Source organism: Dufourea novaeangliae, unplaced genomic scaffold, assembly GCF_001272555.1.
Source record: "Dufourea novaeangliae isolate 0120121106 unplaced genomic scaffold, ASM127255v1 scaffold8, whole genome shotgun sequence".
Taxonomy (NCBI): Eukaryota; Metazoa; Arthropoda; class Insecta; order Hymenoptera; family Halictidae; genus Dufourea; species Dufourea novaeangliae.
Genome location: NW_015373923.1, coordinates 736,052 through 761,786, shown reverse-complemented (window position 1 = coordinate 761,786; position 25,735 = coordinate 736,052). Strand labels below are relative to the sequence as shown.

At 40.5% G+C, this 25,735-nt stretch overlaps 8 protein-coding genes across 8 annotated transcripts; 4 read left to right on the top strand and 4 right to left on the bottom strand.

Moving 5' to 3' along the window:
* Window positions 1–1,015: 1,015 nt before the first annotated feature.
* LOC107194817 lies at window positions 1,016–2,781 on the top strand. Its single transcript, XM_015584520.1, has 7 exons — window positions 1,016–1,293; window positions 1,362–1,498; window positions 1,569–1,790; window positions 1,862–2,043; window positions 2,133–2,325; window positions 2,390–2,471; window positions 2,569–2,781. The coding sequence occupies exons 1-7, from the start codon at window positions 1,016–1,018 to the stop codon at window positions 2,762–2,764; spliced, it is 1,290 nt and encodes a 429-aa protein (XP_015440006.1). The 3' UTR covers window positions 2,765–2,781.
* Window positions 2,782–3,043: 262 nt separating this feature from the next.
* Window positions 3,044–3,764, bottom strand: LOC107194818. Its single transcript, XM_015584521.1, has 2 exons — window positions 3,589–3,764; window positions 3,044–3,369 (listed from the first exon to the last, which is right to left on the bottom strand). Exons 1-2 carry the CDS (start codon window positions 3,751–3,753, stop codon window positions 3,046–3,048), a joined length of 489 nt encoding a protein of 162 aa, XP_015440007.1. The 5' UTR covers window positions 3,754–3,764; the 3' UTR covers window positions 3,044–3,045.
* A 452-nt stretch (window positions 3,765–4,216) lies between these two features.
* LOC107194522 (ADP/ATP translocase 4-like) lies at window positions 4,217–5,708 on the top strand. The gene is made up of 5 exons (XM_015584164.1): window positions 4,217–4,453; window positions 4,616–4,875; window positions 5,146–5,368; window positions 5,450–5,592; window positions 5,663–5,708. Exons 1-5 carry the CDS (start codon window positions 4,217–4,219, stop codon window positions 5,706–5,708), a joined length of 909 nt encoding a protein of 302 aa, XP_015439650.1.
* A 575-nt stretch (window positions 5,709–6,283) lies between these two features.
* Window positions 6,284–9,714, top strand: LOC107194860 (L-asparaginase 1). The gene is made up of 8 exons (XM_015584565.1): window positions 6,284–6,404; window positions 6,744–6,855; window positions 6,972–7,086; window positions 7,331–7,667; window positions 8,174–8,488; window positions 8,573–8,877; window positions 8,963–9,136; window positions 9,257–9,714. The coding sequence occupies exons 1-8, from the start codon at window positions 6,287–6,289 to the stop codon at window positions 9,635–9,637; spliced, it is 1,857 nt and encodes a 618-aa protein (XP_015440051.1). The 5' UTR covers window positions 6,284–6,286; the 3' UTR covers window positions 9,638–9,714.
* A 363-nt stretch (window positions 9,715–10,077) lies between these two features.
* LOC107194936 lies at window positions 10,078–11,261 on the bottom strand. The gene is made up of 4 exons (XM_015584648.1): window positions 11,019–11,261; window positions 10,670–10,853; window positions 10,418–10,589; window positions 10,078–10,349 (listed from the first exon to the last, which is right to left on the bottom strand). The coding sequence occupies exons 1-4, from the start codon at window positions 11,196–11,198 to the stop codon at window positions 10,193–10,195; spliced, it is 693 nt and encodes a 230-aa protein (XP_015440134.1). The 5' UTR covers window positions 11,199–11,261; the 3' UTR covers window positions 10,078–10,192.
* A 1,205-nt stretch (window positions 11,262–12,466) lies between these two features.
* LOC107194952 lies at window positions 12,467–13,617 on the top strand. The gene is made up of 4 exons (XM_015584662.1): window positions 12,467–12,552; window positions 12,630–12,816; window positions 12,976–13,117; window positions 13,211–13,617. Exons 1-4 carry the CDS (start codon window positions 12,467–12,469, stop codon window positions 13,615–13,617), a joined length of 822 nt encoding a protein of 273 aa, XP_015440148.1.
* Window positions 13,618–15,109: 1,492 nt separating this feature from the next.
* Window positions 15,110–18,180, bottom strand: LOC107194884 (transmembrane protein 8A). The gene is made up of 5 exons (XM_015584595.1): window positions 17,999–18,180; window positions 17,645–17,922; window positions 16,420–17,049; window positions 15,444–16,296; window positions 15,110–15,360 (listed from the first exon to the last, which is right to left on the bottom strand). Exons 1-5 carry the CDS (start codon window positions 18,178–18,180, stop codon window positions 15,198–15,200), a joined length of 2,106 nt encoding a protein of 701 aa, XP_015440081.1. The 3' UTR covers window positions 15,110–15,197.
* Window positions 18,181–20,804: 2,624 nt separating this feature from the next.
* Window positions 20,805–24,972, bottom strand: LOC107194824 (protein O-mannosyl-transferase 2). Its single transcript, XM_015584528.1, is given in 13 exon segments — window positions 20,805–21,044; window positions 21,110–21,519; window positions 21,581–21,729; window positions 21,824–22,070; window positions 22,132–22,335; window positions 22,413–22,605; window positions 22,672–22,778; window positions 22,848–23,116; window positions 23,780–23,888; window positions 23,971–24,075; window positions 24,138–24,222; window positions 24,303–24,386; window positions 24,715–24,972. Coding segments are annotated over 13 exon segments (2,169 nt in total). The 5' UTR covers window positions 24,816–24,972; the 3' UTR covers window positions 20,805–20,938.
* Between the last annotated feature and the right edge of the window lie 763 nt (window positions 24,973–25,735).

Genomic DNA, 25,735 nt, shown 5'->3' with positions numbered 1-25,735 from the left:
TAAATGCAAGTCTATTAAAATATTTTTTTTTTAAACAGTACTCGAATACAAGTACATTATATATCTGGATAAGTGGTTGTTGACTATTTCAAGATTGAAACAGCACTAATCTATAGTTGAAACAACCTTGCACGTGTACGTAATACATCGAAAACTATTTATAAGTGAAACATCGTCACGGTATTATTGCTCGAAATAAGTTGCTTGACGCGAACACAGCGAAGATGGTGTTACGATTAAAAATATCATTTCATGTGATACCCATTTTTCATTACTCTGTCAATTAAAAGAAAACACTAACAATATAACGAGACTTCGTTTAGCAAAAGAATGACGAGTTGCGATGCTGAGAATTACAAATTCGTGCAGTCGTGTGCAGTCAGTTGCTGCACTTTCAGAACTTAATAGAAATGTTATATCAATTTTTTTTTTTTAAGCAGAGTTTCATTGCAATTCAAGATTATGTTCCATCGGCACTGAATGCCGACGATTACACGCGACATAAAAGTATAAATATGTATACAAGGTGTTCTATAATTGTTATAACTTCTGGATTTCGTGGAGGATTTTATTCGAACATGTCTATCGGGGTTTATAATAATCGACGCGTCGGCAGAGTGGTGGAAAACCGACGACGACGACGAGACGGACTGACAAATATATCAGTCTTGTCCCACGCAGTTTTAAAGCGAGTAGCTGACCGGAGACAACCGCGGGGAACACGCTCATGGGAATTCGCATTGCGGGAATCGCGAGTTTGTTGAAAGAATTCCGTTTGAGTACTTTATATTAAAACTGCACGTGTTTCGTTCGTTACAGCCTACCTATCTAGACAAGAATTATTGATTGAAGTTAGTGTTCTCAATTGGTAATTTTTAGAAAACATTGTTTAACGAACGTTGTTCGTTGACACAGCATCTTTCTATTCTATAATTGTTTTCTTCTAAAGGTACTGGTTTCGAGACAAGTGATGACCGTTATCAACTGTTGAGCTCCTTACAATAGGGTGTTGGATATGCAGCGGGTTCTCAGCTTTCAAATGGCTCGCGGACTCAGTGAGTCCAGCGAGTTCGTGACAAAACGTATGTGCTTCTCGTTTCTACTCTCTGTTGGGTTTCTCTGCCTTCTATGCGGTTTCTTGCTCGGCCGTTTCGCCACGCAAAGGGCCATCGAGTTTCGCGCGGAAAAGAAACGTTTCGAATTAGCAGGAAATGGTCTCGAGAGTACGGAGTACCTTCAACGTTTGGTACTCGAACAACTGAAAAGGGCACCTCTCGATCTCGATTTCGAAGTGTACGTTCATCCTTCGCTTTTCATACGGAAATGAGAATTGTATTCAAGTATTTTTAAAAAAAAACTAGGAACTGGAAGTCATTCACATTGAGGGAAGATGACATACGTCGAGCAAACGGAATCTTGTCAAACTTGTCGCTCGTTCACAGTGTCGTCGACTATCAATCGTACATCGTGGCAACTGTTCAAGGATCAAGAGAACCTGGTGATTTAAATTCTGCATGTTGGCCTGTAGTCTTTTAATGATAATGTTTTATTTAACGTTAAATATTTAGACAGGTATGTGGTTCTGTCAGTAAGCGACGAAGGTGTTGGCATTGCGTTGAAATTGGCGAAGATTTTAAATGACATTCAAAGGGAACATGGCTGGAAACCTCGCAGATCTCTTATTTTTTGTCTATTTTTTGGTCCCACGAATCCTTGCACCGAGACATTGTCCAGTTTCATGCGACATAGAGTTCTTGCTTATGTTGCTGTACATCATCAAGCCTTGCAAGGTTTAACAACATTAATTTATTTTATAAGCTTGTGGTTTGTAATTTGTTATATATTTCCAATTTGATTATAGGTAGAGGTCCCTTAATTGTGTCAGGATCTGATGCAGTAAAATCTGCTGTTTTAGAAGCTGCTAATATTGTAAGGAATCTGTACTCTTATAATGATCAGGTGATACCTTTATTTAATGTACCTTATAATTCAACAATTACCCGCTTAGCTTTGGATATACCTCATGCAGTCTTATCATTTATGGTGAGTAATAGGAATGAGTACGTGTGCTACTGCAATAATGAAGCCTCATTCCTTTTGTAATGTTGGAAATTATTTCCGTGCTACTGTAGAACAACAACTTTACGTTCAATGATAATGATCATCAAAGAGAGTTACGTAAAATAATTTTAGCCCAAATACTTAGTCAAACTATTTGGAGGCTATCTGAATGTTTAATCATGACATGGAATCCGACTTATTTTAATGAAACTGTTTCCAAAGCATTGGCATCTATAAATAGTACTGAACTTTTAGAAATGAAAGGTATTTGGCATATTTAGAGAACTTAAGTTTAAGAATATTAAATAAGATTATATTCCTTTTTTAGAAAAAATACAGGATACTTCGATCAAATTGTTAAATAACATTGAGATTTTAAATGGAAGGATTAACACAATTGATAGCACCAAGTATGTAATATGTAAAGTTTACACAGAGTTATTATATTTACATAATTATATCAATGTTTCAGAAACATGAAGAATCTATCCTCTTTTTATGTTACAGTACACTTGATACAAGGATATCAAATGACTTGATGATGGACTTGGATAGAGCTCTTCTATGTTCTGATACAAAATCACAATCCAAAACTAATTGGTCGGAGGTTCTTAGACTAAGTCATGAGTCTGATAACATAATGTATTTTAATGAAATGGTAAAGTGTTATGAAACTGCGATTAAACTGTTACAAAATCGATAGAAAAATAGCAAAATTACAAGAGAAATCTAGATATAAAGTTTTCTTTTCAAATGACTGTGGTAACTGCAATTTGTTACCACTGAAATTTCTTGCACACCGACAAATTGTTTTTAACACTTGCCATGTACTTAGCTTAACTTTACATTCGGGAGTTCCTATTTTCCATTTGTGTATTATTGTAAATTGCACAGATATTCATTCATACACATACAAGTAAGTATAAAGCATGTATTACATTGCCTGTGATAAATAAGATAAACACGAGAGTTCTATAATTTACATTAACGTACGCTTCCTATACCATACCGTATTTCTCTTTCAAATTGTGAAGCATCAAGTGTTCCTTCGATTGCTTTACACTCTGGATTGAAAACTGAATAAGCACTAAGTTCGCCTGGTTTCTTTGGTCTGGAGTGAGTATTCACCCAAATAAATATTAACGTAGATAAGACAAAATATACTGCTCCAAACTCGAATTCGATTGCAATTACATATAAGGTAGCCCATAGGAGGAAGTAGAGTGCGTACATTACTTTTTTCAACATTGTACATTGAGTTTGGTCTATGCTATCATCTGTATTGGTGCTCTCTGTATCTTGGTCATCCTGTAAGCTTATAATTCTTAACCACACCGTTGTTTTGTGTACATTTTAAAATAAATATTGCCTCGGTTTCTTTTATGGAAGACACATTCATTGCATGATAAGACCTCAAAATCTGGGTTGCTTCAACGTTTCTTTCAGATATGTGCAAAACCCGCCTGTCAGACTACTGTCATTCTTAGTTGACTGCAAGACACCGTGTATTAAAAGTCATAACCTTACCTCGACATTATTTGGCGACACTACCAGCAACGGTTCTTTCATTGTTTGATTTTCGTTCCACGGTAAAACATTCTGTATCACATTCTTAATGGTTTCTGTCATCTCTTCTCTGCGTTTCCGACGTCTATAAACATCAAGTTTCTCTTTTATATCGCTTGCATTCATGACGAATGATGACGTTGTGAATGACGTTTACCTTCCCAGCTGTCAATGGTCACGCTGCTATGTTCAGGGTCCCCTATAAGCGGTGATTTGTTTTAAAATCCAACACATTTATCTAGCAAAACGATTGGTCGTTTACAGGAACGTGTATCTTCACGCTAAATCACTAACATGTTTCCACTAGAGCGGTAACGTTCATCCCGTCAATAAGGTGTGTGGTGTGTCTAACAAAGACGAATGACGCGTCTCTTTCGTTAAATTTTCTTATGAACCTAATACGGGATCAAATAATTCGAAAAATGTCACGAAGAAAATTGCACGAACGATGAAAAGAAAGAGACAGACGATTGCAGACGATTCCGCGATTGATCCAAGATTGAACGGACAATGCGTTCATATAAACGTGGTTACCGACTTTGGAGCTTCTCTCCTAATTTCCGGGATTTTGTCGATCATATTCAAGACAATGACGGCTCCATTAGAGAGAATCAAATTGATTCTACAGACCCAGGCGAGCAGTTCTCAACTTGGAACGTCGAAGAGGTCCTCCTACTCTGGCTTCCTAGACGCAATGATTAGAGTACCTCAGGAGCAGGGGTTTTGGTCTCTGTGGCGCGGTAACTTTCTCAACATTTGCCGATACTTTCCAGCTCAGGCGATCAACTTTTCCTGCTACGATTTGTATTACGACGCTTATCGTTATGTACGTCCATCGAAGACATTCAATTTTAACACGTTCACTTTGACATATCACATTTGTATATTTTCGATAATCATGATTTTGCATTTTATGTTAAACTTAAAAACAATAGTTCTGAGATTCCGTAGGTAGATTTTTCTGTAAGCATTGAACAGTATTGCACAGATGATTCGACCGGAGACTGCCTACAGCCATCATCTCCTTCCATTTTTGGCGGGCGGAAGCGTTGGCGTCACTTCCTGCACGATTTTGTATCCGTTCACGTTCTGCAACACCCGAATATCGGTAGACGTCGGTGATAATAAAAGTATTAAGCGGGAATATTACGGCTTGAACGACTGCATACGAAAAGTCTACAAATCCGATGGCTATAGGGGCCTCTATCAGGGACTAGCCTTCTCGGCCTGCGGGATGTTTCTGTACAGGTTTACGTAACCATAATCATCATAATATCTGAAATTAATTTAGTGGTACCAATTAATTTTAATACTATAACGCTTCGAAATACATATACAGAGTACTCATAAATTTGTAATCTTAAAGCTTGTCACGAGTGACTCTAAACCGGAAATGAGATCTGTAAAAAGTTAATCGCTATCCAGTAAAGTCACTCGGACGTTCTCAATCCTCAATAAGTGAAAAGAAGTAAATTCGATTACTGTATACCTAAATTAGGAATTTCGTACGAAATCTAGGTCCACTTACTTTGGCGTGTACACATTCGGCAAGCTCACATACTTAAGTCAAGGCACGCCTGAGATTCACTCTGTACAGACGCCGTTATTAGTGTCTCTGTTCTTCGCTCAATTAGCATCTGTCATAGCGACACTTATCACCTATCCTATGGAGACAATAGCCAGACAAAAAATGCTTCTTAGCGGACGTGGCTTGCAAAGTTACGAGTCGTACAGACATATGGTCAGTGGAGTTCCGTAAAAATATTCAATGCGGATCGCGATTTCGTCTGAATTGATTGCGATGAAAATTTTCTTGTTACAGGTCGGTCGGATCACGCGGAACGACGGTGTGTTCGGTCTTTACAGAGGCATGTTCGCGAAACTATTGACGACAGTGTGTGGATCCCTCATTCTAGTCACGTATGACTTAATCACAGACCATTACAAGAAATACAAAAGTAAAAGGTACATTGTTTACGATTTCAAATTAAATTACACACGATCGATTTCTCGTAAAACTCCGTTCTGTTCAAAGGTTCCGTCGAAAACTCGAAGATTTCAAAAAATCGGACGAACGGTGAACGTGTATACCAGTAACGAAATCACTCGAGCGTCTGCTGCTTCTAATCGTCCTAATTTATGTAAAAATAATTACTCCTCAATCGGAATGCGAACGAGTAGAAAGTGAAACACGGTGTCGCAAGCGGCGTTTGTTCGTTTTCCAAAAAGGCGATTGCTTCCGTCGAGCGCCGTGCGAACCTCAGCGCGCTAGACGGCATTTCGAGGAAATCTAATCTAACGTTTTTGACGCGCCTGGTCAGAGAAAGAGAGTCGCCTATCGATCTCTAGAACTCTACGCCTTTGTCCGTGTGATCCGTATGTACCTTGAAGTGTAGCTGGTTCCCCGCCGACTTCTGTCTGAATATACACATGAGTCGTCGGTCTGGAAAGCACGCGCGTCTCAACGGGCACGATCGCGGATTGCGTTGTGTGGACACGCTCTCGACCAGAAGAAATTGCATAACAGAAATCATTCCCGATAGAGAGCTCGCGGGGATAACATTCTACAGCGCGGACACGTGGAGTAGCTAGCATGTCACGAACACCTGTAAACAGACAGAACAGCGAGACACGTCTAACGATCGACGGGGGACGAAGCATGGAGCAGCTGAGGAATCATAGTTCCGGTCGTCTGGCCATCGAAAGCGTACGCGATGGCCGTGTATTGGTCCTCTACACCGGTGGAACGATCGGAATGATCAGGAACAAGAACGGAGGTACCGCGAGCCGTCTAACATCGAATATTAACACGTTGACTGCCATGGGGGTCACCGGTGACCCCCACTCTAGGGAGTATACTTTTCGATATTATTAATATTGGACCATAAATCGGTAAACTTTTACAAACTAAATGCCAAAAGCATGATAACATAGTTGACTTTAATAATTTTATATGACATTTTATTCTTATACACTTTGTGTAACGAAAATGTCACTTCCACGATGTGGCTGAAATGTACGAAAATTCTGCGGCAGTCAACGTGTTAACATTACACTTTAAATATGTTAACATTCCGATACGTATAATTCTAATTGCAAATATGTTTACATTCTAGTCCTGGTGCCCAAGGAAAATTCTTTCGTCAAAAAGATCCGAAACTACCCTCACATGCACGATAAGGAATACGCGGATGAACGATTCGGTTCCATGGGACCGCTAGTACTTCCGTAAGTGTAGTTCACAAGGACTCTCGATCCGGACGGGTTGGGAACGATTTCGATGACCGAATACGTACACCGAATTTATCCTATCCATGGAATATCCTTGTTTTTATTTTCCACAGAGTGACCGCGACAGACAGGAGACGCGTTATTTATAACGTGATGGAATACTCGCCTCTCTGCGATTCTAGCAACATGACGGTAGCCGACTGGATCCGTATTGCCAACGACATTAAGGTACTTTAAAACCAACGGCATTAAAACCTAATTAGCGCGCAGATTGTCGTTAAAATAAAGTAATGGTCTTATAAGATGTATTTATTCGTGAAACCTGTTCCGTGTATTAGTCAAGAACAGAGGAATGCTGTAGGAAGTCTTCCCTTTTTAGTCAAACGTAGATTTCTTGAGATACACGGGTTTATAATGTAATTTAAATAAAAGGAATATCCTCGTAATTTCGAACATTTCTCTGCCATTGTAGGAATCATACGAGTATTTCGACGGTTTCGTTGTTCTCCACGGAACGGACACGTTAAGCTACACAGCATCGGCCCTCTCGTTTATGCTCGAAGCTCTCGGCAAGATAGTCATATTGACCGGGTCCCAGGTGCCGATTTTCGACACCAGAACCGACGGCCTGGACAACTTCCTCACGTCTCTCGTTATAGCCGCGAATTACAACATACCGGAAGTGTGCGTCTACTTCGCGAAGAATCTGATGCGTGGGAACAGGACCAGCAAAATCTCAGCGACGGCGTTCGAGGCGTTCAATTCCCCGAATTTCCCGCCATTAGCAAAGGCCAATATCAAGATCGAAGGTCAGTCGTGTTATCAGGAAATACGCATTTGTTTGATTCGCTCTAACGAGTCGTCGTGCGTAATCGTATCATGACCGTATCGGCATTTGCTATGTTCGACGAGATGCTGATCAAAGATCATTCTCTAGCGAATATATAAACGGCCTGTTATGTATCAGAGATCTCCGTCTGGAGTGTTAAGCTAGGTTAAATTAATCTAATCGACAACCGTGTGCGTTAACGTAGGCGTATTCATTGATTCAGTGGGTGAACCTTTTTCAAGGTTTTCCTCCCGGAAAAAAAGCATATTTATTGATAGATCGCGCTGCCGTGCGCGTGTCACATTTCGCTGTTGACTGTTATTTCGACGCGATGCATTAGCATTTTCCGTGTCACTTGAAAATATTTAAACGTCACATACTAATTGATGGTATTCCGAGCAAAACAGCATATGGATGACCATATGGCATCTGGTCGTCTGATCGGTTCTGTGAATAGCGTGTAAAAATACAATGTTCATATTCCAGTGGATTACCGGGCGATTTTTCGCTCCTGCACACTGGAGAAATTCAACGTGCACGCGAACATAAATCGTAACGTGGGCTTGCTCCGTATATTCCCGAGCATCACCACCGATCTCGTGAAGGCGTTCATGCAACCACCGATCGAGGGCGTCGTGTTGCAGACGTACGGGGCGGGCAACGTGCCGACGAACCGCGAGGACATGATCAAAGAGCTGAGCAAGGCGGCGAAACGCGGGATCATCATAGTGAACATCACGCAATGCTCGACCGGCTACGTTTCCGGGATGTACGAGCCTGGAAAATTCTTGGAGGAAGCCGGTACACACTGTTCACCTTTCAAATTACGATTTCGAGAAACTGAGCATGACACTTCCAGGTGAAAATAATATCTTTCAAGTGCAGGTGTGATATCGGGTTTCGATATGACCCCCGAGGCCGCCCTGACCAAACTCGCTTATGTGTTGTCGAAAAAGGAATGGGACACGGAAACCAAACGGCAAATGATGCAGACCAATCTACGGGGCGAGTTGACCGCTGGTCGACCGCCGTTCCTTCAGGATCTAGACCTCGTCGAGGCGGTCGCTAGATCTCTGAGGCTTTCGTCGACCGTCGAACGCCAAGAATTGGGAACGATCCTGTTCCCAGCGATGCTGAACGCTGCTGTACTCGCAAGAGATACGATCAAGCTTGAATCGTTAAAGGATTACGTAAGTAGACGAAACTGTATCCCGTTTATCTGTGACCAAGGTGTTTCTGTTTTACCTACAAGACTTAATTGATTCGTTACGTCAGGGTGCAGATATTTCGCAGACGAACGCAGACGGCCGGACCGCGCTGCATATCGCCTGTTGCGAAGGGGACTTGAACGTCACGCGGTGCCTTTTGAGGATGGGGGCGAACGTGCATATCAAAGATCGGTTTGACCGTACACCGCTTACGGACGCAGTGGAATATGATCAGCATGACGTAATACCTCGCTACATCAATTCAATATTATTACACTTAGCTCATTTGATTAGTCCCGTCAACGGCAAAGACCCGATAGTTTTATAAAATATATAAACAGGAATGATCTTATATTTCTAGATTATCAAAGTGCTGCTTCAATGCGGCGCCCATCTGCATGGAAGGGCGTACTTAATAGGCGAGAAGATGTGTGCCGCAGTGGCGTTGGGGAACTTGAGACGGCTCGAGTCGTATCATTTAGCGAACGCTGATCTGAGTCAGAAGGACTTTTCCGGTCGAACACCGTTGCACTTCGCAGCGTTGCACAACAAGACGCAAGTGCTAAAATTCTTGTTGGAGCAAGGGGTGGAGACCGATTGCAAGGACAAAGCGGGTCTAACACCGTTGGATCTCGCTAAGGCCGCGGATTCGATGGAAGCCATGTCGTTGCTCTCGCCCCCTGAACCGATATCCGACGACACCACCACAACACCGATCGTTGCGGTGAAAACGAGCAGATGAAAGTGAAACGAGGGTTTATATGTGCAGCACGATATAACGTAATGCCACGGTCTCTTACGCTGTTACAATGGTTGCTGGACGACACATTAGGGAGAAAATAAAACCGTTTACTCGTGCTCGGTATAACAAGCGGCTGTCCTTGCATTGTGTGTTTGAACAACTTAATGATTGTTTTCGCGTTTCTTAATGACAACTAAAGACTAAGGAACCACACAATAGCGGCTATATACGTACATCTCCAGCGTGTGTCATTAACATAATGGACAATGGTATTCGCTAAAAGTGAAAGTCGAAACTGACTGATTATTACGGCTCGGATCACGCGACGACGTTTCGCGCTGTGCGCGTTAAAATGATAACGTGTTTCCGTGAACTCTTTATCTCCTTCCCCGATTAAGTTCTTTCGACGAATCCGAAAGGACTTCAGGCGGCGGAACGAATAGAATCGGGTGAGCCGAATCGAAAACGAAATGTATAACATTTATGTAGAAAAATATATTGTATCCTTTGAATATCTGTACCGTTATCGATAAGGTATAGGTTACATTAAATTCGTTACACTATACCAAACTCGCTCATCATGGCCTTAAACAGCTTGGGCGTGATCAGGCAATCTTTGTAAATCCGTTCGCAATCGTGATTTCCCTTTCGTCCCGCGTTCACCGCGTCTTGTATGATAGTGCCGTTCGTGACGTCCTTGAACCACTTGTAGCTATTATAAAATCGAACATTATAAACGATAAAAAGACAGATCTGATTAGAAACGTTTCGTGACAGCACCTCGATAGACCGTCGATTATTTTCTCGGTGTTCGTCGGGCTCTCCGAGTGGGTAGCCATCGAGACGATCGAGCATACGATGCGTTGTATACACGGTGCCACGTAATTGTTACCGAAAATCATATCGTTGATCGTGTTCCCCATTTCGAACCATTGCGTATTGTCCCCCGAGCCTGGCGTTATTGTAAAATAGAGAAGAACCGAAATACATACGTGTAATTACAGACTACTAGAACGAGTTTCATTCACTCACGATAATTCATGTGGTGGTGGCTCTTCGAGAACAACGGCGGGAACACACTGGCGAGCGTAGTCAGAACTCCAACGATTCCTAGGGTCTTCGTGTTCACGTCAAGCAGAGGCGGAACCTCTCCGTGCTCGCCGATTTTATAATCGATCGGTATAGAGATGAAGGGAATAGTCACGGCCCAATCCAGCTACCGTATATGGAACAAACAGTAAAATAATCTTATATAGAATATAAGTTTGTAATATAACATTATAGTAAGTTTTGTACATAACATTTTTTCATATTATTACAAATAAGGGCAATATTCAATGTGGACATAGTTATTGCCCCACTTTGTATAGATAGAACTTACACGTAGTTTCTCTTGTTCTGAATTGAAAGAGATCAATCCTCCATTTGGACGATGATTAAATATTTTATTCTGAGCCCTGGGCGTCTTCTGCGCTCCATCGTCCTTAGATTCTATCGCTTCAGACATATCTAAAGCCACGCAAAGCAGCCACGTAGCTGCATATATTATCGAGCTCTTCATTGGTGTTATTATATTTTATACTCCGTCTATCGCCTATTGACCGTCGACTAATTGTACGCGAGCGCGGAGACACGTGTGACAAATCCCTCATTCTGCCAGCACTTTTTGTACACCAGCCAGCCTACCTAGACACCCAGGAAACCTCCACAATCGGAATTAACGAACCCACGAACGATTTCTGGTCAAATTACCGTCGCTGAAAATGCGAGTTGCCGGTCTCGTTACGTCGTCACGGCGTAAAATTTCGCGGGTGTCTCGCGCCTAGAATTCTACGTTTCGTAATTGTACTTGTTCGCCACTCTCCGTCAGAGAAAAAAAAAGAGAGAACCATCCGTGTTTACGTCTGAGTGGCTCCCGTGGATCTTCCATAAGCCGAAACGCAATTTTCAAAGGCCCATTCACGGTGCTCGTTAAATCAACAAAGAGATAGTTCGAGTGCGACCGAGGGGACACTGTAAAAGCATCCTTTTAACTTCTGTGTGCATTCATATAAGAAGTTTGTTAGTGCACGCATACCGAGGGCCCGACTTTCGTGAATTTTCCGGGGCAACCTGCAGAACGAATTTCTCGTTCTTGGCATCAGGCGAAGACATAGTAAAGTATTCTAGTTTCGCAAGAATTATGCCCGTCTGTTCTATTGGAAGGGAAACTAATTTTTCTTCCCTTTCTAAATATAGAAATTGAATGATTGAAAGGAAATTGTGACGCTAAAAGCAAAGCAAAGGCGCTGGTATTAATTACAGAATATGAATCTAATGAGCTTGATAGAGAATCACCTGTTGTAAATAGCCCAACAGGTTTTTAGTTTCATTTTCATATAGTCTACGAATCGCTTGTGAATCGAGGCAGAGGTGGCAGTCATTATTCTTACGAAAGACAAATTAGTTTACAGATGTTCGCGACAACAATGCCGAGTGGATCGTGGCGACAATGGACGTTCTCCTGCTTCTTCATGAGAGACGGACGGGTCACGCACCGTGATAGCATCCCGTTGAAAATCTAACAACGAAAGCGAAACCGTCGGGTCCAATTATGTCCATGGTGCGTCGTGTCGTGACGACCCGGAGTAGTAGGTGGACGGCTATATATTTCAGAAATCACGTTGACGTCCGTTCAGTGTCCCCAAAACCGACGCGCCGTAAAAGTTTCGAGCACCTTGTCCAGTAGTACCCTTCAAGGTACAGCTTCCTCACGAAAGATTCAGACACACAGCACAATGACTGTACTTAGTTTAGTAATAAATCAATTTCACTTTCTTTTTCCCATAGATGTCGTTCAACATTCGAAAGCTGATCATTCTGTTGATGTTCGCGGCAGCGGTTGTCGAGGGTAGTCCAAAGTTTGACGATGGAGGGTAAGATAGTGCATCAAGATTTACTTAAGGAGATCCCAGAGACTTTTCAAATATGTGGGAAAATTATTCCAACGCAGGTTTATACCGAGTTCCATGATCTATTTGGAGAAGGGTCCGAAGTCTCAGGATCAGATAGCTATGCCGTCCCAGATGGAACCACGAAGTGAGTCGGCGACTAGACGCAGCGAAACGGAGACCAACGATATCACGGACCGTAGTCAGGAGCCTCGATTCGGTTTCACAAATATTGGCAGCACAGGGAGCGTAAGTCACTCTTCCTAATCTTCTTAGAAACCTTTACTTTTAACTGAAACAAACCAGAGATGGGCAAAATTTGTATCTAAATAACAAGTTTGTATAATGAATAAAAGATAACAAAATTTTATTCGTTATAACTGAAACAAACGCATTATTATTATGTAGGGTTACGGGGTATCAACGTACGCGCCCGCGAAAATTGATCTTGGTGGACTACTTCTGGGCGCCATCATAGGGGTGGGTTCTATCTTGATCATCCCCAAACTGCTCTACGTCCTCTCCGGTAGTTACGGCCACTATGCAAGAAGTAAGATGACAGATCATTTCTTCTCTTGATCACGGTACTAACTATAATATATTTTACCTTGCTCGGTCTAATGACGCGACAAACTGATTCCAGGTGACGAAAACGGTGTCTCTCAAATAGTAACGAAATTAGATGATGTCCTGGCTCGCCACGGGATAGACACTACGTCCTGCATGCAACGGGCCATGTGCACTTATTCGCAACAGGCGGCGTCCTCCATGAGAGATGCGAACAGGCTGAACGATGACGAACAAGTCTCGTCGTTCGATCGAATGATCGACACGGTAACAACGAATCAGATATTTCGCACGGCCATGGAAGGGACAGCGATCCAGGAAGCGGTAGAAGCTGGCAGATCGGGACGAAGTTGCTCGCGAACTTATCCTCACTGTGGTTTCTCCATGGAGACTATGCTGTCCCTGCTATCGAACGTGTTCACTGCAGCTGCCACGGTCGCTCCAGGATCGACAACTGCACACACCGGACCTGGATCGTTGTAAATGATGTCCATCTATAAATGATCATTAATTATATTTAGAAGTTGTACACTTAAGGGGTCATGCTCAAGAATTTTTTTCTCAAAAACTATAAGACCTTTTTCAAAAAATGTGTTTGTGTTTCAAAGATTGCAGTTTCTATATTATAAAAGTGAAAAATCGTTTTTTTTTTTTAAATTTCCGACTGAGCATGACTCCTTAAGCGAGCTTCTGGGAATGACCGAAAGTATCTTCCTTGCTACTTTGATTGAACTTGTATATACAGTATATTGTGATGATGAATGCATTAACGCCGATTTACCTAGGATCCCATTTAAATACATACTTCGTAGTTCGTAGGGATTGACCAGTTCCTGATGGAATCATCCAGCTTAGATTCGTAGGCGAAATGTAGTTGCGGGCAACTGTTCGATAACCTCGACGATTTAAAAGTAAGATTCACAGTGTAGCCTTTGTATATTGTTTTCGTTTATTTCGTCGTTTTATACACGTGTGCACTTTGAAAAGTGAAATCGCAAAGTCGTTACTCTGCGTAGATCTGCGTATAGTTGTGACAATGTTCTCTCAACATAGACGCCGTTCTTTTATGAATCTTGAGCGAGGCACAGAGATAATCTGTGTGAGACAATTACATAGCATAACGACTGTAGTCTTGTTTCTAGTACCTGTGCTTGGTACAGACGACAAGAGAAAAATAGTAACTCTAGAACATTGTTCTTGCGGCTCTGACTCTTTTTAAGTTCTTACGTTTTCACGTTCTATTTACTTCGACACGCTCTACTGTATCTTTTCCACCGACTGTACTTCGTAATTTAAATGTCTGAAGAAAATAGGCACAGTCTAGATGAACGTTACTACAACCCTCGATATACACCGACACAACAATCTTTAAGAGCGTATATAAATATATTGATCCTTTAAAATCTATAATCCACGTGCGAGGTGTCCATTCCTATGGAGAAGTTAAACGAATATTCGAAAATCAATATCGAACACCATCATCGAATTACCGATACTCGATTTCGAACTGAAAAATCTCACGAATCTCTGGAGAGACTTATGGTAATTAGATTGTAAAGCTTTATGGTGTTACATGGAAAAATAGTGAATATTCTCTATACAATGTATTCTAGAAGTTCTTTGGTCCTTAGCGAGATACTTCAAACGGATTGTTAAATGGTATAATTGAACTAACATTAATAAACTGAATAAACGCAAGTCAACAAGCAGTTTTGGGTGAAATTTTCGCTCTAGTTTGTTCTTGTATCGTAACGAACCTATCTTGATTGCAATCCAACAACATACTTAATGTTCTCTAACTATGTACCGAGGTGCATTAAACCCTTCGAGTGATTAATACTGCCTTCAAATTTATATTGCTCTTGAAACGCATCGAATTGCCAACTTTCCTTCCTATCTATAAACGTTACTCGATTTTTACAAGAATAAGATCTCTGATATCTACAATGTACACACTTCGATGTACAATCCGCTCTTGAACACCAACAATCTTAAACGTACTTGTACCCGTTTCTTACATTGGCAACGTTGCATCTTGCAGCAACTATCATTCGCTATGCTAATCACTTCATGTACTGTCGCTTCGGTAGGAGCAAAACCACCCCTATGGCGACGCACACGTGCCAAAGGCTGTGAACGATGTAATAATTTCTCCGTGTTTGTAGGAATGCGTAGCAGACCAGCCCCATGGAGACTAGAAGGAGACCAGCCGGGAAGTAAATGCTTCTGCGAACCGAAACAAACACGATTCTTAGTGCATGCAATTAATATAAAATGTTCTTTTGATATTCGAAGAGGAATTAACAAACCTATAAGGACGAGAAGGATAACGTACAGTGCCTCTCCTCTTACACCTCATACCCCAAGATAGGCCGATCAAGGCGGAACCCGTGATAGCAGGTAAAAGAAACACCCAGAGGGCCGTGCGATCCATTTCAGCGCTCATCGCTAAAATAACAGCTCCTGCGATTTGACAGAAAGCGGTGAGCTTCGGCCCGAACGAGGCCATCGCGACTAAAGTCACCCAGATGGACAACAGAGCGTTGAAGAAGTCGCAGAACTGCAAGACACCCAGTCTCATGATGCACACGCTGTACACGTCTTCCCCAGCTTCGCAGGCGTGGTAGAACGTCGAGAAGAACATAACGGCCGCGTAGACGATCGCCTCTGTGAAGTATTCTCTGCGCACCGCCACGTAAACCGAACCGATGAACGCCAGATTGCTGCAGGTTAACAGCAACACTCGAACGATCACGTCGCTATTGCTGAGAACGTATGTGTCGTCTGCGCAATCGAACCCTCTGTAGGCGCCTGAACAATGGCACGCAGCGAAAACGAAACCACCGCTCATGTAATGCATACATTTTCCACGGGCATTGCAACGGCCCTCGATGCAGGGCAGAGAGGAAATACGGCTCTCCACTCTGGCGTCGCAGGGAGTGATGCAGTCGCAATCCTCGCAGGCGGTGCCGTTCAGGCATGTTGATATGCAGTGACAATTTTCCTCCACGCAGAAAGACTTCAAGCTCACGTGCCATGTACCCGGCTCTGGGAACGGAATGTGAAGAATCGCTGGTACTGTCGAGTTCACGTAGATATCCGCTGCGGTCACGTTGTCCAACCGGGCGCAACCTCCACCGGCAGTGATGTTCGCGTAATAACCTACAGAAATATCATTCGATTAACCCCTTCGCACCGGTGGACGAGATATCTCGTCCATCAGCGCGAAGGGGTTAATAGATAATAATTCACGTTTTATAAATGCCTTATCAACAGACTGCTAACCTAAAGAAATGCAAGCTACAACGACGATATTTTTCTTCTCTTTCTTATCAAGGTCGACCAGCTTCAGGCCCAAAGTCAACGTTCCGCCTACATCGTATATTCGACCGATTCCAAAGCTAAGGACGGACAAGCTGTCTGCGGAGAGGTTGAAGGCCGACGGTTTCGTGCCGTTCGCTAACAGATGCTCGTAATCGAACAGGAAAAAGTCGGGCAACGACTTTCTCCACAGATCCACCGACTTCACCTGGCTGGGATCGGTAGTGGAGCTGTCCAGTAATTGTAAGGACACGTTCGACGATTCGCCGGACAGCAGGCGTAGGGTCACGTAATGAAATCGGTCCGAGTATGGCTTGAAGAACAAAGTCGTGTTGGTGGTGTTCATTATGGTCGCCGCGAGATGATCATCCGCGGTGACGTGAACAGCAACTTTGCATTCCTCGCCGCAGGTGGACTTTAAAGAGAGGCTAGATTCTACGAACTCATCGGGAATGAGCACCAGCATCATCGCGGAATCGGCGCTTTCGTTCATGTGCACCTCGTATTCTAGCCTCGAGTCCATTAAGGACACCAATGACGCCGATTCCAGGAGTAATTCTGCGTTCATCACGGTGTCACATGACGCTCCAAGACCTAGAAACATTTGCATATTAGTTCATATAGACCCGAGATGGGCATTATCTAGATAAAAAATTATTTAAATAACTATTTGAATAAAAGATACTTTATCTTTTATCGTTACTCAAAGCTTGAACAAAAAAGTAACTTTATCGACGAGCGTCGATTAAATAAATTTATTCAACGCGAATTATCCGATGAGTAAAAGTTACTAGATGCGCGAGTTTTCTTGGCTCCTTAATTTTCAATCGTTTCTTACACTCCAATTTCTATATCAGTACACTTTCTTAGATGAAAGTGGAATGGGTTTTGCAATCTTCACCTATATTTTGTGCCAGTCGTTATCTCTGCTTTGTGCATTTTTAATTTCTGTCGAAAAAGATAAGGATATTCCATTGAATAGATTGCTGAAAATCTAGCGAAGTCTGTGACGAACATTTTAAGAATAATGTGCTGGTAGCGAACGAGTTAATCGATGCTCGTCGATGAAGTTACTTTTTTGTTCAAGCTTTGAGTAACGATACGAATTTTTTTATCTTTTCTTCTTTAGATAAAAATTTTGCCCATCTCTGAATATAGACTTTACTCGGTTCCTGTGAGTAACAGTTACCCTGTTGCGTAATCTTCCCGTCGTCAGGATCACTCCAAGATCGGAAGGCAATCGCGTACCAATCGCCCGGCGCTGGTGCGTCTATTCTAATCATATACTCGTCCCCGTTGCTCTCCATGTTCAATGAATAATACCGACGTCTTCCTTTCATCAGCTTCGCGGTGATTTTCGATCCATCCGGACGCACGAACGGTAAACTGCCGGACTTCAAGAACAGAGAGACGTTTCGAGCTGCGCATCTACCTATTCCGCCAGTTTTCTCTTCTTGTACAGTGAACCTGAAATTCCGTCGAGCACAGGTCAATATACCGTTATTCGTTTCAAGTATTTCCCTATTTTGTTTGAAATATTTACTTGAAAGCCGCGGCGACAGTGCACTCCGGTACGTGGAAGTGTATGATCGAAATGTGACGATAGGCGTAGTAATCGTCTAGAACGACATTCGGCCTTTGAGCGACTCTTTCGAGTTTTCCGTCCAATCCTCGGTGTATCGCAAGAATCCATGCCAATGAGAAGACTAATACACTGTCTCGCATATTATAGATCCTGCGATCCGCCACATAACAAAGTATCGTTCCCTGTTCCCGTTGGATGAATTATTCTACTTTGCTATCCTGTACAGAAAAATAAATAAAAACCGGTGTAGATCGTGGCATAGATCGATGGCGGCCATCTTGGAATCGTAGATTTGAAAAGACGAAGTTTCTGGGATAAATGTTCCGTTTAGATTCGATGAACCGTAACGAAAACCGAACAATGGTAATCGGACTGGAGATAAAACAGACGGGGACGTCGACAATGAGGAAATATCCCAATTCGCGATAATTCGTATGGAGGAAATTAGGTAAGAGCAGAGCTACACCTCTTCGCGTTTGGTCTTCCCGGATTTGTTTCAGACATGGAACAAGATTCAAGCGATACGCGAACTGAAGTAGGTCAGATTCCACTGCTAATTCGTGCTTCCTGCGTTGGAAGAAATAGCTTATCTGATCTGACGGCTTTTGACACGAAAGTCATTTGCTATTCAACGTGACAATTTTTTCTTTAAGGGACAATTCGATGCCGCCCACTATCTCTTCGTAATACCGCCCGGTTAAAAAACTGGAGGAAAAATATTTCTATTTATATCTCGTGAACTATGAACTAACGTGTTATCAAAATAATTGGAGAAAACAGTAGTAACAGAGATGCTGTTTCTAATCTCGTGTGTATACGTAAAAGGAACACCCCTTAAGTTTCGTTTGCTATTTAAATAGGATAGCAGGCCTTCGTGAGGAAAGAATCACGTCCCGGGAATATTCTTAAGGGTTCAGCATCCTTGTGCAAGATTTAAATAAGTAGCTGTAGATGGGCAGGATATTTAATAATGCATGAAGAATCGATTTCCTATAAAACGACTGCAGGCCCACGGTATTTGAATAGTTATTTAACGAACGCTTATAAGATCCCTTTTGAAGTATGTATATTCGGAGTACTTATTAGCGAGCAATGTATAACAAACGGGCAACTCGAGGGTCGTATTTCAATTAGTACCGTTTAGCTTGACTTCGAAAGTGGAGTAAAGATTAATTATCGTGTTTTAAAGGTTGACGATATTTGAGTGTATGGTAACGGATGGAAACGTTTCAGAGATTCGTAAATTGTTTCTTATCGATAGATTAAAATATCTGTCGGTAATTGAAGAATAACGCGATGATTTATGGTGCCCGCTATTAACTATAGTTGTGTCGAAGCACGGATGCGCACGATTAACTTGCGCCTGTGAGACCGTTACACATACGGTGGATAGATTAAGTTTCAGAAGGGTCGAGACAATATCTCTTGGAAACCCGAGACAGATCGAGTTCAAATACTCAAGAATATTTTAAATATTAGCCCGGCAACAAGTGTTGGAAAGGTTGCTGCAACTATCCCAGCAAAGTTTTCCAGCCAATCGAAGTTAACGCGGGAATTTCGGCCAACCCACAACCCACGCCACCTCTTCCCGTTGGCCGAATATTTTCGATAATGTTAGTCGTGTACCTGAGCCAAGCGCACTGCTGATAGACCGAGTTCCCAGAAGGTATATTACACTGCTATATTACAGTATTGATTATTTTACAAACGCTGATTAATCGAACTAGTCGTACAAAAAATTCAAACTAAAGTATACGTAGTACACTACACGCGAATCTAAAGAAAAAACACTCTAGGTCCGCTTGCTACAGTATCTGTACAGGCTAATCGTTGATAAGATTAGTCACGCGACATTTTCATGACTATTTGTTATCAGAAGTAAATGACCAAAAGTCATGTTTATATTTCTACAAAAACAATGTCTGTCCTTTTTTTCCCCCCCCCCTCCCCCTGGATCTATTGTATCTCGTTACCCAGTTCCTATTGAAAACAGGTTGACACCGTAATTACGTATAACAATGTACAAACATCACGTACAGTATGTACTTACTATTGACACGACCGAGCAATACAACGTTAATTCCCTCTTTACTAACAGTCCTGCATGATATGACATCCAGCATTTGGCCGTTTATCCGCAACGTTACGATTCCAGGTATTCCCTCGTTCTCGCTCGAAATATGTTACAGAATTCAATTCTGTGACTTGTCAGGTTTCTACCAATTTTCTATTGTCACTGTACACACGCGTACACGTACCGGGAACTCGTAGAAACACGTGGTCGCTTTGACAGCTATTCCTGATCTCACGTGAGAGAGGGCATTCGTGGCTGCTCGGCAGACTGAAAATCCCCGGGAGGTATTTATCGATCGTTCTACATAAAGAGATATTCGCGCCACGATTCACCAGCAAATGCGTTACGACGAGGGAACTCTTGCGCGATCCGTTGTACCAGATAACTCACGCAGCCAAGTAGCTCCACAGAAGGGAGGGAGAATTCGCAGTGATTCAAGACTTCCTCTTAAGTTGACACTTATTTAATATTGAATCAAGCCAAAGCGCCGCTGCCGAGGCGCAGTCCAACACGTGGGTCGATCAGCTGAGCGAATCGTGTTCCGTTCGAAGCCTTTTAAAGCGTGTTGGCCTTGCGGGTGTATACATGGAAGAGCTTAATTTCGTTTTCTGTTCGGAAAATATTTTTACCAATTATACACTTTTGTGCCAGAGGGCTGGGACTATGAAATAGTTTTAAGTTGGTAAATATATTTCATTTATAAACATATAAAAGCTTTGTTTGTATGTACAAGTATTCCCAACATTTTTAAAACATAGATACAGATCAATTAATTTATTATATGTAGAAACTAACTAGGATTAAGTTTGTTTAAATAGTTCCCATTAAAATTCCCAAGTATCCATCCACCTTAAAGAATGCATTGGACTCTCAGGATCTTGTGCAGAGGGACCAACCATGCCATATGCCAATGGTGAGAACAAGTAGAAACTGAAACAAAATATAATTTCCTTAACATGCACTTATGATAATTTATTTGTCTAGAATCTGCATACCTATACATGGTACTTGAAACAACAACAGCTAATATTGTATGATAAATCACATGCCCAATTCTGTTTGGAATTAAAATGAATAAACTTTCAATTATATAGTTCAAAGTTATTCCGGTTAACATTGAACTGTACAATAAAGCAGGGAAATAATGATGGAAATATAAAACTCTGCTCATTGCCCAGAATGGAGCATAATGCAATGTCCAGCCGAGAAACAGCCAGTTTCCCGCATTTATTATTTTGTTCCGTTGTTCAAGCGTAGCGGATTGGTCCGTACAACCACGGTGCTGCCGTACACAGGCATGAATATATAAAACAATAAAAAGTATTAAGAATACTATATTGCTCCACCATATGATTGGATTTCCAAGTAAATATATCCGTAAATTGTTTCCCGAAAAGAATTGACCCTGGAAAGATAATATTCCATTCAGTTTCAAATGCTTCATTTTATCTGAGTATAAGACTTACTCTGTAATTAATCGGCCATTGCCATGGACGCGACGATACTTCGCCTTCTTTTACTTTCAAATCTGAATTTCCTTGTAACATCACCGCGTGTGATTCTAAAAATCTGTCTATAAATCCTGGAGCATACACTTGGAAACTGACATTTGGTACTATGTAAAAAAGAAAATATTAAACAAAACAAAAGTATAAAGATTAACATAATCAATGGTATATTTCATAATTCATGAACGTTTGTGTACCTACATTTTGCATAGTTTCTGTACGCCCTGTATACCACATGTAAAAATTATAATATTTTCAAAGAGAATACTCCCTTATACTTAAATATTTTAGCTAACCATTTGGGCAATGTTTTTCCGCTGCACGTTAAAACACAATGGTGTAGATAGTGAACAAATTTTAATTTACTCGTTACTGTTTCAATTATGTCACCATCCCTGCCGTTTACTATTAAAACTTTCCACACATCGTTAGCATCGCCAGTACCGTTCTAAGAAAATTAAAGTATCTGTAATTACATAATCAAATATATTAGAAAATGATAAACTTACTTCGCCGTATCCAGTAACTTGATAATGCTTTTTGGACAAAGGTGCATACTCTTTGTGAGAATGTAAATTTCGATGTGTAACAACGTGTTCTAATCGAATAAGATCGCCGTGTTTTACAAACGTTGGCTCGGACGGAATATCGTCAGTATCCAATTTCTTTACTAACCACACATTATTATCATCTTTATGCGAATATGTCGTGACCTAAGTAAGAGATAAATGTTTATATTTTATAGGAATATATTACGGAAGTATACAAAAAAAATTAAATTGATACCTACTTGTTGTTGTCTAGCTCCAACACCTTCCGGATAAAGGTGCCAATGCGAATGCAAATATCCTCCACCTGTGCGATGATTTTTCAAAGTGACAGTAGCACCGTAGGCTAATTGCCGTGGCATTGTTGCATTGTATAAAGAATTGCCCTCTAATAAAGATTGAAATTCAGAACTATAAAATCCATCACCACTTCCACTGAAATAATTCGAATTATATACTTTTTGAAAAGTGTATAATATTTATTCTGAATAACTCTTTTACCTTTTGTTTAAAACAGAAAGGTGAATATAGAAGAATAACATGTATAGTAGTATTGGTAAAAGTATAAGGCAAACACATCGTGCTACCAAGTGTTTACCCACATAAATCTGTAAAGGAGAAAGTACTACAGCAAAGATAAACATACATTAAGAAAAAAAAATTTAATACATACTTACAATAGGTTTTGTAAGATCTCCTAATTCTCTCCATAATTCGAAGGCTGTATAAAGGCCAACCAAAAGGACAACAAACAGACCCACAAATTTTACACTAATTGTACATGCGAGTGAAGTTCCTGTAAAGGACAGCCAACCCCACCATTTCCATGTGAATGGTTCTTCGCGGAGAGAACCCACACGAGTCATACCCCATGTTGCACACATCATAAAACATAGTAGTATAGGATCCAACAATATATACTGGTTTAACGTCAACAATCCCACATCTACAATATATTAATTACTAAATGTTGTATGATTCCTATGTTAAATGAAAAAATTAGCCCTTTGCACTCGAGAGGCATCGCTACGGCGCCCTGGCATTTTATGCGAGAATTTTGATAACGACTAAGCAGCGGCACGTTTTGTGGGCTTCCAAGAAATAAAAACAGTACCTGTTTGTAGATAAGCTCTTGAGCTCTATGTCTTTCTTTCCGGGTATTGTACTTCTTACAATGGCGATAAAATATTTTTATCTCAATTTTTGTCATGGACCCGCCTCGGCGTGCGTTCTTAGCGTTAGTCTGAACTTTACAGTCATAGCAGTGAGAACATTATTTTCAAAGTTGTTGAGGCCTTTAAATATGGATAGCGATCAACTTAGTTCAAGTGAAGGCGAATTCGATTTTTCGTTGTTGAACGACCAAATTACCGTAAAATATCATACAAAAAACAATTACAGAGTGTAATATTTAACAGATTTTGTTTTGTAAAACGTAGAAATAAATGAATTATTGAAATTTTAGTATTTGTATACGTTTGTTTGAGTATAAATCATTTTAAAGTACATGTAAAACACTTGCCTAATATAACCAAAATCGTCTCGAGTTGCTAGTTCGCCCGAGCGAAAAAGTCCTCGAGTGCAAAGGGTTAAAGCTATACATACATACCAAATAGAATAAATAATGCTGAAAATATAGCTGCTTGAATAGATTTAGTTAAATCCCATACAATTAAATATGATAGAGGAACTATAGTTGCACCTAAAAATGTACAAAACTGAAACATACAATGTATTTAATTTACATTGTTTTAATAATAAATAATTTGTTACTGTAGCTCTATTAATGTCTCAACTTACAAATCTCATACCAACATATTTAACATTCTCATATTTATCGCCTGGTTTTTCAAAGGCAAATGTTCCATCGTATCCAGTCAAGTATCCAGATAATCCTATTAACATCTAAAAACTAATAATGTAGATTCTTAACATGCTAAGAAGAATTTTATACTCTAAATAATTACCTTTCCAAGAGGTGGGTGAACATCAAAAAAGAATGTTCTGTTTATGTACCAACTTCCCATTTTACCAAAGTGAGTCTCGTCCCAACTAAACAATTAAAAGTCAATGATAAGTATACACTGATTAAGAATCATAAATTAATTCTACATGTTTTATGCATAGCTTACCAAACATGTTGTGGTTCGGTAACTTTATAAAATCTTGTTCCTGCTGTGAGTATTACAATGAGTCCAAAAAATAACCACCAACTTCTATATAAACATATTTAAAAATATTTAATTATTATTACGACCGTATATTTTTAATTTAGCACGTTGACTGCCACAGTGGAAAAGGCAGTATGTAGCCAGACACACTTTATTTCGTTTTTTAAGTCATAAATCTTTGAAAATATATGCGTTTGATTAATAGAGATTGCTTGTCTTGTTTTAAATTATACTGTGACATTAATCTTATGTCAAAATTTTGTAGAGGTATTTAAATAATCCAGCATGTTTGCAATGTTTCAACTACGATTTATCTCGTAGCTGGCAGTCAACGTGTTAAAATCATGTAACACTACTATATAATTATACATACGAATCTGTTGCATTATTTTTCTCTTTATTCGAAGACTGTTTATGTGACTGCCAATTTTTTATCTTATGTGGGCTTTCTGAATTATTGCTTGTGTTCTTCATATTGCCACTTGCCACTTATTACCTATCTAAATATGTACTCAATGACACAGGTTACAGTTATACTAAACACTGCGTAACAGGTAGAATAAAATGAACGAATAAAAACAGTAATATAATACACAAAACAATAACACGTCCGTACTACATTCAAGTTTTCAGTCTCTTAACATTCTTTCACAATACTTCACATACCTACCACAGAAAGTACCGCTATCGCCTCGCAGTGATGTATCTGCGATGGATTCAATTTTGACCCGCGAGCCACATGTTGGACAGTGTATCATTTGAAAGGCGAACCCTTGTTTCTAAATTTTATACATTCTTTTTACAAATATTGATCCATTATAATCGTAAAAAGAAATTTAATACCGGGAAATACAGTGTAGTATTATAATATGTGTAGGAATGTAGTATTGCAACTATTTTGTTGTATTTCGATTGTTACTAAAACCACCGACTAGGTATAGAATAGACCTATCATCCAATGCTTTTTTCTGTCCAACGTTCGCAGGGCTACGTAGCCCTGGTACCATTTTAGTGTCAATATCCGACGTTACCGATAAAGCATGAATTCTGAGTATTATCACAGACGAGATATAAGAATAGACCTAACATGCAATGTAATTTTCTGTCCCATTTTTCAAGAGCGTCAGAAGCCCCCTTACCATTTTAGTGTCAATACCCGACGTGACCGATAAAGCATGGATTCTGAGTATTATTAGCACAAATGAAGTGTTGTATATTCCATTCATATTGCGTATATGTATATGATTTGACGGGAATAGTATATATTTTTACACTTAACTACAAAACAATTTATTCTAATGCATCGTTAATGGACATTTTATTAATGTTACTTTTTACATGTTCTTGTTTTATTCGTTTTTATATCTTGCCTTAAATTTGTATATTTGTAACAG